The sequence below is a fragment of the Stegodyphus dumicola genome, chromosome 11 (assembly GCF_044657685.1).
Source record: "Stegodyphus dumicola isolate Sdum_Otavi_A_Nest chromosome 11, ASM4465768v1".
NCBI lineage: Eukaryota > Metazoa > Arthropoda > Arachnida > Araneae > Eresidae > Stegodyphus > Stegodyphus dumicola.
Window position 1 is genome coordinate 45863565 of NC_140778.1, and position 17785 is coordinate 45881349.

Sequence of the window (17785 nt, forward strand, 5' to 3'; positions counted from 1 at the left end):
TCATGCATTTCATACATGAAACTGAACACATGTTATAGGAATTTAATTTAATAATATACAGTACAAAGTCCGTAATCCGGACTCGCCAGGACTTCCGCGATTCCGGGTTACGCAATTTATAATTTCGGATGAAACCGTAATTTATGAAGTAAAGGGCAATTATGATCTAAAGGGTATCAAAATTTACAAAAAAAGAGCTTAATATTTATTTGTTTACTTTATTAAACATTTATTTCAATGTAAGCTGTTTAAGTTGCTTCTTTTTTTTTGTGCTAAACGCGCATGCGCAAAGCATACAAAAAAAAGTTTGTGGCTTTGAGATCTGGATTATAGATCATTCCGGATAATGGCGTCCGGATTACAGACTTTATATTGTATTTACTGACACACTTGAGTGAAATTTATGTGAAATTCCCTTTGCATGACCTCTCAAATTGAATCTTTGAACATGTCAGGTTAGATAAACATAGCACTATGCTACTATAATGTTTATAATGTTTTCCATAACATATGTTTATGATAATCATAATTATGCCATTTCTTGCAAACTGTAAGAGAATGAATTTTATCTCTAACATAAACTTACTTTTACAGAATGTCTCATCAAATAGTATCAGAAAAAAAAAAAAAAAAACTTTTCACTTTTGAAATGTTATTTGAATTTTAAAAATTGAATGCACCCTAAAACAACATAATATCTGTTTCTCTTCATAAGCAACTAGTTTTCCAGAAGAGACTAAAGATATATATATCATCTAAATACTCCAGTTAACTCAATAACATATACTGCAGAATTTTTAGAATCAATAGACAGCGTTTCATTTAAAATGAAATCATATATGTGTTTTTTTCTTTGTTTTGGTAACTGAAAGGTTAAATACACTTGATGAAGAGGCAAGTATTAAGTACACCTGGGCAAAAGCCGCCTCCTGTATATAACACATAAAAAACGCATTAGTAATGCGAGGTAAAATTCTTAAATGAGAATAAATCTTGTGCGTTGCGTAGGATGAGTCTCCGTATTCAATTACTCTGGCTAAGGATGTTGGTGGTGTGATAGCAATTATTACTACTGTAACAGCAATTATAGGCATAACGATGATATGGCATGATAGCAGCTGGATGGCAAACGCTCAATGTACACTTGACGAAGTGAAGCCAGCAATCCTCGCCCAGATGTTACAGTGGTTAGGGGAACGTACTATGGTGCTTAAAGCCCTGGGTTCGAATCCCAAGCATGACATGGATGTTTGTAAATGTATAGTGTTGGTGTGGCATGGCAGCACTCTAAATACGCGGTGAGACGAAAGTCCTCTTGTGTGGATTGGTTTGTGAGGGGAGAGGAGACCCCAGGGGTGCTCTCCCTCAAAACTGGGGGTGGAAAATAGAAGTCCAGCCTGTCTTTGGAGTAGGCTCTGGTAATCATTGTTCCATGTAATATGGACAAGCCAGCAATCAAAACCAAGTAATGACACAAATCGCTTTAAATATATTTGTAATTAATTTTTTTGGAACCTGTAATTAGCATTTACCATAATATATTAGAATTCTGCATTAAAATTGTGTCAAAATATATCAAGTTCATTGCAAAGTGTGACATTCATTAAATTAGACAAATTATTCAAATTATTATCAGTAAATTATAAAATTACTCAGCTTAAAAATATGTAGTAAAATGACAGAGGACTTTGGCCAGGAAATTAAGGACATGAAATTTCTAAATAAATAAAAAAATCAGTAGAATAAGGGAGGGGAATAAAAAGTGAATCGGATCATTCTGGAAGACTAATAAATATCATTTAAAATAATAAGAGCTGTGTTCAATTAAATGAAGAATCATTTCTTCACATTCTTTAAATATTTTTATTCAAATTACATTTGACTTCTAAATTATTAAACAAGATATGTAACGCAAAATCACACTGTCCATATAATAATTATATGCATTATAAAAACATTACTTATGACAAAACACATTTATATATTAACAAATAACTACTGCTGATTTTCATCCTATAAAATATACTGCTGGTACACTTTTCCCACATTTGAAATCTTATGATGAATCTTAGTCCACACTGCTCAGAAAACAATATCAGTAAAATACCTTTTGATAACTTTCAAGTCTCTAATTGGTCAAATCCTTCATCACACATATTCAGAGTCAAAATTTTTCAGTTCCCAGGCTCACATCAGCTCGGTCAGTCTTATTTGAAAGCACCGATGCAGCTAAAATACACGTGCTGATAACGAAGCTATCAAATTCACACATATCTTGTGCTCAGAAGTGCGGTCACTCTAAACAAGGCTTTAGGGTATGTTAAGTGCAGTTGTTAGACAAATGCTGAAAAAAAAAATTATTCTAATTTATTATAAGCATAATTTTCTGGCTGTATAAAAAATTCTAGCTAATATTTTATAAATATTTGGAGTAAAATTATTGCACATGGTTAGGTATTATAACTTATGGTACAACATATGCAGTACAAAGTCCGAAATCTGCACGTCCAATATGCAGAATAATCTAAAATCCAGACCTCCAAAAAATAAGTCACCCATTTTTGCTATTTTAGAACTTTTTTAGTAATGGTCGTACATTTGCTATTTGTTCATAATAAGACACATGGACACTCCTGATTCTTAATTACACTTCGAGACTGACAGAAACCAGGCTAATCATTATTTATTATTATTTACTTTCATCACCACATGACAATTAAAACAGTGAGCTCAAGCAATGACTCACACAGCAATATCTAAAGAGTATATATATATATAAAGTAAGAAATTTAAAACTAAATTTCACAAAGATGAAAATTTTGAAATTCATAATTAATATATTTCAAACAATCTAATAAATGCAAAGAATTTAATAAATGTAAAAACCAAAACTTTTAAACAATCAATCACTACCTCAACCCCAAAAATCCCTTAAATTAATATACATATATATATTACATTAATAACTGAGTACAAAATAGCATGGTAATTTTTTATGTTGACATTATACACTGACTACCAATAAGTATTTGGATACCTGTGATAGAAAAGAAAAACTAACTTTATTCAAAATCAATAGTTAGTAGAGCCTCCACGAGATGTATTTACAGCGTGGACCCTCCGGGGTATACTTTCCACAAGTCTTTGTATGACAGCTAGTGGTATTTTCTTCCACTCGGCTTGGAGAAGACAGAAGTTCCATCACCGATTTTGCACGGGTAGTGCACACCTGAATTCGGCGGTGCAACTCGTCCCAGAGGTTCTCGATAGGGTTCAGGTCTGGACTCTGGGCAGGCCAGTCCATTCGATGAACTCCATTGGCACCTTACCAAGCCTTGGTTAACATCGAAACATGACAACTGGCATTGTCGTCCTGAAAGTAACAGGGGTCCAACCTGTAAAACTGCCACAACGTAGGAAGCACATTGTCATCCAAAATGGTGCAGTAGGCATCGGAGTTGAGCTTACCATGAATGGAGACCAAGGGTCCCAGCCCATACCAGGAGAAACACCCCCAGACCATAATTCCACCTTCCCCGAACTTGACTGTTGGCACGAAGCATTCTGGCAGGAGACATTCTCCAGGTAGACGCCAGACCCTGCCATCCGAACGGTAAAGGGTGAACCTTGATTCGTCACTCCAAAGAACCCGTTTCCACTAATCTATGGTCCAATTTTGATGTGCTTACCACATTAACCAAGCAGCGCGGTTGGACTTTGTGATCAAAGGCTTATGGGCAGCAGCACGACCATGAAAACCAAGCAGATGTGCTTCCTTACGGATGGTATTCATTGAAACAATACTTCCGGATGCCTGTTGAAACTTCTCGTGGATGAGGGCTATCGGTTGGGTGCAGTTCTTCCAAATTTCTCTGAACAGCACTCGTCGGTCTCTATCCCCCCGTTTCGTTGGTCTGCCAACTCGGGTGCATTCCGACAATCACTTCTCACCTTCCACTTCTTAATCACATAGGCCACTGTCGATATTGGGTACTTCAGATTGCTAGATATGTCCCTTAAGGATCGGCAACATTTGTGATATTAATAACCCGATAATTATACCTTTCTCGAAATCAGAGAGCTCCGAACTGCGAGGCATCTAGCATGCGACTAAAGCCGATGCTGTTTCCTACACGATATATACCGGCGGAATCCGCGGCATACCTTGGGACTGCAGATATCATCATTTGCATAGGTGTCCAAATACTTATTGGTAGTCAGTGTACTTGGTGATGATTACAGACTTCAGCTAACTCTGATGCAAAACGTTGATGAGAAGAAATTTAGCAGAAATTTCTTTCAATTTGCAAAAAATAGATTTTGTAAATGATACTCACAGGTCAAAAGATTGATATTGTTTGAATTGAGAATAATATATTTATTATTAAGTCCAGGAGTGGCGCCAGAACTGGTGCGACCACATCGGACGGCAGAATTTAGAAGAAGCAAAATTTTTAGCATTTATAAAAGCATCAAACAGCAGAATCAAGTGTAGGAAATACGCTAGGATGCAAAATTTTTATAATTTAGGAAAACATTCAGCAGCAGATTGTTGGACCCCCGGAATTGCATTGGGCCACAATATGTTTAGTGCTGGCCCTAGATAGGTCTTACAGGGTATTCAAAGCTAGGGGAACATATTTCTAGGACAGATAATGTACACAGCGCTGATGCAAATCAAGGAGTAAAGTACAGCATCAAGTAATTAAAGCAACTACGTAGCGTATTCGGAAACTAAGTACCGTTTCATTCTAGCGCCGTCGCAGCACTGTGGTAGGCGTCCCGCGCATGCGCACTAGTCTTTCTTGTTCACTGACTTTCAATTGTCGCCATTTTGGTTGCTCTATGTTGTGTTTTCAGTTTGCTGTGCACATTCAAAATGTTTAAGACAATTAGTTCTCCCGCTGACTGTGAGATTCATGCCGTGATTAAATTTTTGAACGCGAGAAATGTTAAACCGGCCGAAATTTATCATCAAGTGACAGAAGTTTACAGTGAATACGCGATAAGTGAATGGTGAGAAAGTGGGTAAGAATGTTTAATGCAGGTCGAACAAATGTCCACGCCGAGGCTCGGAGTGGTCGGCCTTCTGTTGTCACCGATGATTTGGTAAGGAAAGTTGATGAAGCAATTCATGAGAACAGACGCTTCACAATGACAACTCTTTCAGATGCATTTCCACAAATTTCACGTACTTTTTTTTTTTTTTTTTCGAAATTGTGTCTGACCGCTTGAATTATCGCAAACTGTGTTCACGATGGGTTCCAAAAATGCTCACTGAGGTTCACTAAACAAAGCGACTTGGTAGTGCCCTGACATTTCTCATGCGGTACAGCGATGAGGGAGAAAACTTTTTAAACCAAATTGTGACAGGTGATGATGCAGGTGTGTCATTTCACACCAGAATCGAAACAACAATCGATGGAGTGGAGACACTCATTCTCCGAAAAAACAAAAGTTCAAAGTGACAATGTCATCACAAAAAATCATGTGCACTGTCTTATGGGATAGGAAAAGCATTTTGCTTACTAAATTTCTTCGCAGAGGTGAAACCATTAATGCAGCACGATATTGTGAGACTTTAAAAAAACTAAGGCGTGCCATTCAAAACAAACAAAGAGGAATGCTCAGTAAAGGAATTGTGTTGCTCCACGACAATGCTCGGCCCCATACTGCTGGTGTCACTCAATCGTTAATTCAACAGTTTCATTGGGAGCAGTTCGATCACCCGCCGTACAGCCTGGACTTGGCGCCGTCCGACTATCACTTGTTCCTGCACATGAAGCGCGAGCTTGGTGGCAAGCGCTTTGGATCTGATGATGACACGAAAAATGCTGTGGAGTCATGGTTATCGAAACTGGTGGGGAGTTTCTTTGATGATGGTATACAAAAACTTGTCACCCGCTATGACAAGTGTTTGATCATTGGCGGAAACTATATTGAAAAATAGTTTAAGACATGTATTTTCATGTAAAAATAAAATTGGATTCGAAAAAATTGTTTTACTATTTTTTTTTTTAAAAACCGTACTTAGTTTCTGAATACGCCTCGTATTTAAGAGAATATGTAAGTGTGAAATAAACTTGTATCAGGTTCTAAATAATCGTTTTGTATAATAATTCGGTAGACTAAAAATGTCAAATAAGAATACCATAAAAAATTATTGTATCTAAAAAAAAATAGCATTATTCCTTTCATAATTTATCATTTTTGAAGCTATTTAATTATTTAAGACTTGCCGCCTTTCCCTGCAAATCCTAATATAAATCTCAACCTCAAACGTATATAAGACTTATATGCTTTTGGTATTAAAAGTGGCTTTGAGTGGTAGCCTGTTGCATAATTTTTAATTATTGATAGTTTTATCCTAGGTTTTGATTTATAGGAAAATAAACGAGAGATAACTGTAGTGGTTTCACCAATGTGCAATGTAAATGTCAATAAACTGGCCTTGAACTCCTAAATATCTTATTTACTAAGCATATTTTAAAGTTTGAGGATTTACTGCAAAGACAAGAGCTGTAGTGTTTCTTAGCCTGTAAATTACTCATCTACCAAAAATTCACACTGCTCTGCAGTTTGTTTTGAAGGTAATGTATTCATTTCTCTTCGTTTGAAAAAATGCAATAAAATACAAGTCATTTTACTGATGCGACACATTTACGCATGCATAGAATTCAGCAATACACAATAATCTGTGTTGTTTAAACTGGATATTATGGCAAAGCACTCTGAGACTATTTGCCTAAGATTAAGAATGCCTTCTTGGAGTACTTTCTAAGCATTACTTAAAATGAAACTTTAACAAGAACTCCATAATATTCAGTACGTGAAATTATCAATAATATAATGATAATAAAATTAGTATCAAACAACTAAAAGTATATACTGCTTCATAAATTTCTATAAATTAACAACTGAAAATATTTAAGATGGCAGTGGCTGCATTGTCCTAATAGTTTCAAGTTGCATTTCAACATCTTCCGAAGGAACGCAAATTACATTTTAATTTTCACTGTACAAACAAATAAAATATTTTAAAAAGAATTTTCCATTGTTACTGCAATAATTTTTTTAATTAGAAAGTTTATTAAATATGTATACTAATTCTCCTAAAATATATCCACTTTTAATAAAGGATTTTTGCTTTTGATCTACCTGGGGTACAAGAAACCTATTTTTATTCAATGAAATTTTGCACATTCCTCCAAGAAATGCACAAAACTTTTTTCATACACCTTTACTTTTACTACTTATAAAGAAAGTTTATACTTGTTTCATAAACAAGTTTTTGTACATACTTATTTTAGAATGCATACGACACAGTGTGAATTCTCATTTCCAGATATACGTTAATATCAACAAGTTTAGCTGCACATTATTCAACATTTCTGGGAACTCGAAATTTGGAAGGGAATTGACATATTCTCCTATAGCTGATAATTAAATTTAGATACATCTCCATACTATAAATTTTTTTGGTTTCATTTTAAAATTTCCATTTCACATTACAGTCATTTTCAAAGCTTTTTGGGTGCAGATCAATAAAAGTTGATTCTACGTGTTTATTAATTCATCCTAAACTTGCAAAACACTTTCTCAAAATTATTCGAATATCCATAATTTTTACTATTAAACATTTAATGGTTATACATTAACTGAAATACGTTTATAATACAGGGACAAGGCAGAAAGATACTGCAGGCCATGTATTATGTATTCTCAAAAGCCTAGTTGTTCATCCTCTAAAGCATGTAACTTGGTTATGAAATTTTAAGTGCAGATGCAATATCCAGGCTAAGATTAGTCATAGAAGTTGGTTAATCAGAAACCCATTGCAAATGATTTTTACATTAAATCCTTTCAGATCTTATTTAAAATAAATATAATAACAATATTTAAACAACAGTTTTTGAAAAAATTAATTTATTTTACTTTGCTTAATTTTTATGTGTTAAATATTTTTACTAGTTACTTTCTCTAAAGCATATCACTCTCTCCGGATAGTACAATCATTAATTTTTGAAAAATTAAATTTAATCAATTTTAGCTGCATTTTGCACTAGATTTTTCACACTGAGAGTCCCACCTCCTTTTTTTTTTTTTTTTTTAATTTCATTATGAGCTAATTTGTCACCTCTAGCTGTTTGCTTGCAGCAAGTTTCTCACTTGCCTTACCTTTGTGATATCTCTGGCTGTGATAATTAATTTCCTTTTTATTATTTATTTATTTCATGGATAACTTACATGGCATCACCCCCAAATTATAGCTCAGAAGCAGAATATTCTGTCCCTTTGGTTAACTGAATGCAAATTTTTGTACCTTGGTAGGTAGCTCTTTTATTTTCATTTTATTCAGTATTAATGCTACAGAAAGTGCTACTTTTTTTATATAAATTTTGGAATATTTTTTAAGATTCTCTTAAACATAAAGTAAATAAAAATTAACACAAATCATTATTTACATTCTAAAATTATTTTTTATTTGTGAGGGAAAGTTATTTTGTAATAATGCATTAATTCTGGTTAAAAATATTTATTCTAGTTTCTTAAAATGTATGATTGATTGCTGGAAATGACTGCAATGTATGACAACATGCAGAACAGGAAATGAAGATGAGAACGAGAAAATGAGGAGAGACAGCAATCTGGAGTTTTAAATTATTTTAAAGTAGAAGGAAACTCTGTAGCTGCTGATCTTGCAGAAAATACACAACCTTTGATTTCAACTCATGTTTCACCAGATTTTGTTCTAGAGACAATGCCTGAACAAGATTCACTTAACAAGTACCATCTACATGTTTTCACTATGATACTGATACAGCAGAAAGGGAACCTTTATCTGGGATGTAAATTTTCAGTGAAATCTTTTCCTTATTGTTGCCAGATGTAGTTGAAAAGAAACCTGCAAATTTACAAATTATTTTGCAAAATGTAGGTTTTTGGTCTCACATAACCTTCTGGATATATCAGACCCTGCAACTTGGCCATCGATTAGCTCAGACAGTTTGAGAACTTCCATCGTAAAGAAAGGCCCCACATCATCTTTCTGATAACTCGAGCTGTCCTAAAGATGAATTGGGAAGAAGACTAACCATAGTGAATTAAAAGGGATATTACTAACAATGAAAAATTTAGAACTTGGCTTGATTACTCCAGCTTAAAAATGCTGCAGATTGCTTTTCATGCAAGTTATTCTCTTCTTCTGCAGCTAATTCTAATCAGGAATGCAGTGACTGGGGCTATATGTGTCGAATCCTGTCTCAGCATGAAAAATCGAAGTGGTATATCGAGTGAGTGAGTGAGGTTTTGGGTGCAAAACCAAAGATGATTATGTCACACCAAACACAAGATTGGATGATCAAAATTGACAAAATTAAAATACAATAAATAAAAACAGACAGACAAATGTACCAAATCCAAAGGATGAAGTCATATAAAAACAAGGTAAAGGCACACATCAATTATTAGTATATAATTAATGAATTATAATTTAAATAATAATTATTAGATAATTCATTATTATTTATTCAAATACTTAAAGACTGAAGTAATTAAATAAAATGTACAGAGATAAATTGAAATTTAAAAAGCAATTTTTAATAAAATTCTCGAGATAAAATTTCTAATGTAATTGTTATTCAATTACATAAAGGAAGTGCCGCAAGTCTTCTTATTCAGAGCGTTCCGGCTAGAATTATGATTTATTACAAAAACTAAGAAGCACCGCAGCAAAAATTGCATGTTTTTCTTCAAGTTACATTTGTGTTAGGAAAGCACAACATTTAAAATATTTTTTAAAAAACTAAAATTTGATAGTTAAAACTGATGCTTTTAATATTACATCACGAGTCTTGACATTTTTTTCATATGTCAACTCTGTATATTATTATAAACTCCACCCCCCAAGAAAAAAAAAAAACACATTTTCAGTAGCATGAGGTAAACTCATTGTGTTTTCTTTGCTAAGCAGATCAAAATTACAATGGTCTAAAAATACTTTTTTGCCTCATATTAGAACTATAGGGATGTGTAATTGCATGAATTCATAGGTTAAAATCAGGACCAAAATTATTGCTTTTATAACATTTTTATAATTTGACTGACTATAAAAAATATAATGTTGCTTAGATTATGGAATATATTGCTTGTAATTTACAGTTCTCAAATTTTGTAAATCTTACAACCTAATAGCTGTATATGAATAACCTTCACTGAGTATTATTACTTTATTAATAGTATGTTGACTTAAAAGCCGACTTTTTATTTTAAATTTTATGCCAATTTTCTACATTACTTAAACATTTTATCTAACAGAAATCTGAATTTGGTTGATCTTTAGATTACGGTAACTTGGCGATTTTTTGGCGAAAATTTGGCGACCAACTCTCCTACAGCAACCCTCTATTTTTTTTTTCCCGCCGCCATTTTGTCTTCACAAAGTAAAGACATGTTTTTTTTCTTTTTATCTACTGAACACTTCTTCCAACAATCTATTAGCCGAATTACACTTATGCTAGAAATTTTATCTAACAAAACTGCTTAATCATGACAAATATTCACTGCAAAATTGGGAAAAAGTGCACAATACCATACTCCTTACGCGTTTTTCAAAATAACACATACACATAAACCATGTACATGTCGACTTATTTTTACTTAAAAAAACATCCCAGAATTACACAAAAATGGCATTGCACACACTCTTCACTATATCCATGTACACTGCTTTTTTCTCATAAATTAGAAAAATTTCACGAAAATACATGACAATTTTTTGAATCTTTAAACCCAGTAAAAAGAACATATATGAAATTACCTGATAACGAAAAAGTACATACCCTTTCAAATATGAACATTTCCACATATAAAATAAATAAAATATCCAAAAACTTTTACCTCTAAATCATCTATTATATTATAAATGTCACCAACGAATTCATACTGCAAGCATTACAAATACTTAGTGTCAAATATTTAAATTATTCCCATGCACGCTTACTTCAACTAAAACGTATACCAAATTCCTACAGACATAAAATTCACAAAATAACTATCATTTAATTAAAATATAATTAAATTCAAAAACACTACTTAAAATATAAATAAGCACATACATTAAATTAATAAAAATTAGCTTACAATCCTAATTACTTTAAACTAAATCATTGCTAATAACAATTTTCCCAATAATACCAAATTACTTTACTTCCACCTTACATTTAAAACAATGCATAAAAATAATATCCTCAAATAATTAAAAATACTAACTTACCTAATCTTCTTCAGAATCTTGATTACGTGTCCGATAAACTTTTCTTATGTAAATTGTATGGATGTGTAATTGTGTGAATTCATACAGCAAAATGAGGTTTTCATTATTGCTTTTATAACATTTTTACTTTTTGTCTGACTATAAAAAATGAATTGGGTGCCCCTTGGATTAGCAGCAAATTTTACTTTATTAAACATTTCTTTCAATGTAAGTTGTTTAAGTTGCTTCGTTTTTTATGTGATAATACTTTCTCTTTAATTCTATAAACAGACATAATTTCTTGTTCAGTTACAAAGTTCCGCTGTTCAAGACCTATAATTGCTGTGCCAAGAATACCGAGTAATTTGTCAATTGAAATTTTTTCTTTTTCAATAACCTCTGTGTCACTTTCTCCGCTATCAGAAGCGAATTATGATGACGAGGAATTTTTTTAAATCATATCAAAGACGGAGTACTACAAATCTTGGTTGATCTTTGGATTATGGTAACTTGGCGAAAATTTAGCGACCAACTCTGCTACAGCAACCCTCTATTTTTTTTTCGCCACCATTTTGTCTTCACGAAGTAAAGACATGTTTCTTTTCTTTTTAGTTACTGAACACTTTTTCCAACAATCTACTAGTTGAATTACACTTATGCTAGAAATTTTATGTAACAAAACTGCTTAATCATGACAAATATTATCTGCAAAATTGGGAAAAAGTGCACAATCGCAAACTCCTTGCACGTTTTTCAAAATAGCACATACACATAAACCATTTACACATCGACTTATTTTTACTTAAAAAAACATCCCAGAATTGCACAAAAATGGCATTGCACACACTCTTAACTTTATCCATCTGCATTGCTATTTTCTCATAAATTACAAAAATTTGCATGAAAATGCAAAAAAATTCTGTGAATCTTTAAACTTGGTAAAAAGCACATATATGAAATTACCTGATCGCGAAAAAGTACATACCCTTTCCAAGGATGAACATTTCCACGTATAAAATAAATAAAATATTCAAAAACTTTTACCTCTAAACTTTCTATTATATTATAAACGTCACCAACGAATTCATACAGCAAACATTACAAATGGTTACAAATACTTAGTGTCAAATATTTAAATTATTTACATGCACGTTTACTTCAACTGAAACGTATACCAAATTCCTACAGACATAAAATTCACAAAATAACTATCATTTAATTAAAATATAATTAAATTCAAAAACACTACTTAAAATATAAATAAGCACATACATTAAATTAATAAAAATTAGCTTACAATCCTAATTACTTTAAACTAAATCATTGTTAATAACAATTTTCCCAATAATACCAAATTACTTTACTTCCACCTTACATTTAAAACAATGCATAAAAATAATATCCTCAAATAATTAAAAATACTAACTTACCTAATCTTCTTCAGAATCTTGATTACGTGTTCGATAAACTTTTCTTATTTCTTCCGCTAAATAAAAAGCAAGCATATGTGCGCCGGTTTCAGGATCTTTAAAATCATACTTATAGTTCACAGCAAGGTACCAGGTAAAATAAATAACTTAATAAAACATCTTTACTTCTATCTCGCACAACCTTAAAGTAACACTTATTACTACCCCTTTCAATCCCACTAAATACCCATTTCGAATTCACTTTAGTTAGGGCCATGGGATCCAAAAATTAACAAACACTGTTTCACACAACACAGAATAAAGCCAAATACAAAATTTCCAGATTTTTCCCGATTTCCCCCCTTTTTCCGATTAAAGAACCGTAATTCGTCCATTAATATCACATGACATATCCCATGATCTCTCATTTCCGTCACACAAAATAATGCGTAATCGGAACTGAGTGCTGCTCACATTATTACCAAAGTCCCAGGTAGTAACCTTTATCGCCTCCAAAATGTCGCCAAACTACCAGTTACCATATTTTAAAGATCAGCCATGAATTTTTCGTAATAAAAATTCTATAATAAAAGTAAGAGTACAATTTATATATAAAAATTTGACACTTAGATACTGATTTCAATGTCTTTAAATGTTATTATTATAAAGTTTAGATATATTCTTATTAAGATATACTTTTATTCTCTTATAAAGTTTAGATGTACAGAACAGAAGGCACACTTTGTGCTTACAACTCAGTCAACCACTTGTGGCAAGATAACTTATGATAACAATTAAGATCAAATGTAAAATTTAAATTCAAATAAATCAACCACATTTTTTGACCTATAGATGCAACACTTCTTCACTTCAGAAGCAAGATTTAGAATTAAGAAACAAGAAAATTAGAGAGAATTATGAATAGAAAATAAATATATATGCAGAAGAAGGATGCCTTCATAAAGTACTTTTTAAGAGAAACTGGCTCAGATTCACATTACATGTACGAAAAACCACAAAAACTCCCATATAGCCAGCCTGAACTACCACTGTTCAGTGGCTTATCACTCCAACACTAGTGAATTCCAATGACTGTTAGAATTTTTCACAGAAATCATCGTTTATGATGATTGTTGTATTGGCTAATCTTTGGAATATGGTAACAGGTAGTTTGGCGACATTTTGGTAAGGCGATAAAGGTTACTAGCTAGGACTTTAGCAGTGTACATGGATAAAGTCAACAGTGTGCGCAATGCTATTTTTGTGCAATTCTGGGATTTTTTTTAAGTGAAAATAGGTTGACGTGTACATGGATGATACCGTGTATGTGAAATTCTTAAAAACGCGGCAAGCAGTGGGTGATTCTGCACTTTCTCCCAATTTCGCACCTAATCTTTATCATGATTAAGCATTTTTGTTCCATAAAAGTTCTAGTATAAGCGTAATTCGGCTAGCAGATTGTTGGAAAAAATGTTGAGTTGAAAAAAAAAAATGCCTTTACTTCGTGAAAACAAAATGGCGTCCAAAACAAAACTAGCAGGTTGCTGTAGCAGGGTTGGTTGCCAAATTTTCGCCAATAAACCGCCAAGTTACTATAATCCAAAGATTAACCAGAATTTTTTATTTTCAAGGCATAAACTAATATGGTTTAAAATTTTTTAAAAAGCCAATAGATGAAGACAATAAATTTGTAAAAAGACATTAAGAATTTACTATGCTTTCACGGTTCAACATCCTGATTCACCAATTCGTATCACGTGATCCCGCATGATCTCATTTCATGTAAACTACGCTACAAAAATCTAATTCTCTCAGCAGTTATCTACATTAATTTCAAGTTAAATCTTAATTTGGAATACAAGTTTAAATGCAAGAATTATTTCAATTCGTACGAATAGTTTACTCAGAAATTATGTAAAACCGCAGTGCTTTACTTCGCTAGTGCATTCTCATTAGAATTGATGAATTTAATCCTTGACTTTACCTTTTCTATATTTTTACCTTCGGGTGAGCGGTGTGATTGCATTCTAATTGACTTAATTACTACAAATGGTCTTTGGGCTTAAAATATGTAATTTTATGCCAATATTGAAAGAATCTGGAAAATGAGGCATAAAAGGTTACTAGCGAAGATATTTCGTTTGGCATCAGCTGTACCATTGTTGGCGACATTATCATTTGCGCCGGCAAAACGGAAAAGTAGCAAAAAAATAATTCTGAATATTATCTAGCAGACTTAGCTTTCTTACCTGCACAGAAATTATGTTTCCCAATATTCCAAATTTTTTTATCCACTTGGATATACAGATGGAGCTCCCCTGCAGTATCAGTACGTGCAAGATTGGATTGAAAACTTCCGTTTCAGACATCTATTTTTCTTTCTCAGTATCAGATATGGTAAATCCTGTACTGTTTTATGAACATAATGCAAGTTTCATCCTCATGTTGCCATTTCAGAGTCTTTAGTATTTCATTACAATGAGTGGAAATAATGCATTACTTCATGACAGCCATCAGGAATACATTTATATCACTAACAGCAAGGCTGTGATTGGACTATGCATTAAACTCGGAATAAGCTGCATTTAAGTCAATACACTTACAAGTTAAAGACTACATATGGTGATTACACATGGTGAAACACTTAGCCACACTTCAGAACTTCCGTATCAGATGTATATTAATGCAGTAACATGTTTATCATTATCTAAGTGTATTTTGGTAGGCAATAAAGTGACTGGTATGTAATAATGTCTTAAATTTCATTTACATGCAGTCATGAGGGAAATTAAAAAAAAAAAAAAACTTGTTTGGCTCTGCTTGAAGATAATAAACTGTATAAAGTGGTTATGGCAACAGCAGTCAAACAGTCTGAAACTGTGTGCATAAACTGTAGCAAGATATGGCAATTCTTTCTTCCCAAATAGGCACCATGTATGTCAGTCTTAAATTTGCAATGCGAGCCACGTTTGTTTGTGCACACTGCACTGCATAATTGGAATCCAAACTGAGCTCGATGATAACTATCAAAAAGGTTAAACAACACTAATATTTATACACTTCACACATATGAGGTTTCTCGATTGCATAAATAAGGAAATGACTCATGACTTAAGTATTTGTTCACATTTCACACAGTAGGTTCCAGTCCTCCATGAATTAGCCTATGCTCAGTTAAAAGACATTTTTGTCTGAATGACATAGTACAAATTTCACACACATAAGGTTCCTCTCCTGTGTGAATACGCATATGTGTCTTTAAATTACTTTTTCTACAATATGGCTTATTACATACATCACACACATGAGGCTTTTCTCCAGTATGACGACGCCTATGCTGCTTTAAATGACTCTCATCAGAAAATGATACATTACATACTTCGCACATATATGGTTTCTCTCCTATGTGAATAAAAATATGCCTAAGTAAATTACCCTTTCGGTTAAATGACTTCTTACATATTTCACACATGTGAGGTTTCTCCGCTCTGTGAACAACCATATGATTGTTTAATGTACTCTTGTGTATGAATGATTTGTTACATATCTGACATGTATAACGTTTCACTCTTGTATGAATATTTGCATGCACTTTTAAAGTAGACTTACGACTAAATGACTTATTACATACTTCACACTGAAGTGTCCCATTTGTATGAACAACTTCATGGTCCTTTAAACTATTCTCATGCCTAAATGACCTATTACATAGTTCACAAATGTAAGGTTTCCCTCTTGCATAGATACTGATAACCTCTTTAAAAATTTCTTTTAATTTTTCCAATTTATGAGGATCCATAAGCTTTTTTTTTTTCTTCCAAAGGATTTACATACTCGGTAAATATGAAGCTTCTTGTCTAAATAGAAAACTTTAAAATCTGATGCTATATAACTTGCTGCAGTCATTGGAATTCTTAACCGAAATTTTACCAAAGCAAGTTCTTGGATATTTCATGCTAGTTTTCGCTGTCTTTCACAAATACACATACGATTATCTTCATAAAATTAATTAATATATACTATGCGTGACAATAGTCTATTGCATTATATAAGCTTTCCTTGATTTTTCAGAAACACATCACTTAAAATTCATTCGTTATATTTTACACAAATAGCATTTCTTGCACAAGAATCCGTCCACGTTTAATTATAAATTTATGCGACTATATCATACATATTACATTATGATTACGTGATGTTTTGATTTTTCTAGAGTTGTCAGACAGTGCTCAAAATTTACTCATTTAAAAGTGCTATTATAGTGCTGGACAGAAAACTGCTTACTCCTAATTTCAAAATTACACACACAAATCAAACATTTATATTGTTTTCCAGCTTCTAAACGAAAAATGATGCTTCAGATTTCCACGGCGAGTTAATAATAATTTTAACTACAAAGGCTAAATGCAAATAACACTTCTTTCGCAAAAGAAATTTACGATAGAACAGCGATAAGACAGACAGACAGAGTAGACTGATGTCTTGCTTTGCACTCGCTGTGTTTTTTTGCCCGTTGTCTCCAACTCCAACTTTCGCTGATCACTGGTTTTTTGACTCGAGTAGAAAATTTGATATTGCAAAGACGCAAAAGCCTCGTGCTCTTCGAAAATCTGATTACATTTGGATTATTTAATATATGATTCGGCTTTTTATGGTGTTTTCTTGAGTTGTGATGAGCTTATAAGTGCTTCCCTTGGATTATTTCAAATGGCGGGTAAGGAATTAACCCCATTAACCTCGGATGATACTAGAGCAGTTGCTCGTCACCTCGTGGCGGGATTTCCGGACGAACTGGCGAAATTCGTGGACGAAAAATTAGATAAGGGATGGAATGTAATACTGCTAAAAGATAAGATTAATCATTAGGAATATTTGAAAATTCTGAATTATGTGACCATAATCCGTACTGAATATCAAACCCTAGATGGTGTGTTCGCTGTTTGCAAACCAGGCTTAATGCCTGCTAGCATGGACCACTACAAAAGGAAAAGAGCAATCTGCGAACGATTACTCACATTATTCGAAGGTAAGTGCAAAGTATTTGGTGAAATACAATTGCATGCTATGCCTAATAATGTATCTCCGACTGATGGAAACCCCATTAATAATGCTAGTTCTAATG

At 32.9% G+C, this 17785-nt stretch overlaps 1 protein-coding gene across 1 annotated transcript; it reads right to left on the reverse strand.

Moving 5' to 3' along the window:
• Nucleotides 1-1849: 1849 nt before the first annotated feature.
• Nucleotides 1850-17143, reverse strand: LOC118192863 (uncharacterized). The gene is made up of 2 exons (XM_085826636.1): nucleotides 14913-17143; nucleotides 1850-2344 (listed from the first exon to the last, which is right to left on the reverse strand). Exon 1 carries the CDS (start codon nucleotides 16460-16462, stop codon nucleotides 15794-15796), a length of 669 nt encoding a protein of 222 aa, XP_085682762.1. The 5' UTR covers nucleotides 16463-17143; the 3' UTR covers nucleotides 1850-2344; nucleotides 14913-15793.
• Between the last annotated feature and the right edge of the window lie 642 nt (nucleotides 17144-17785).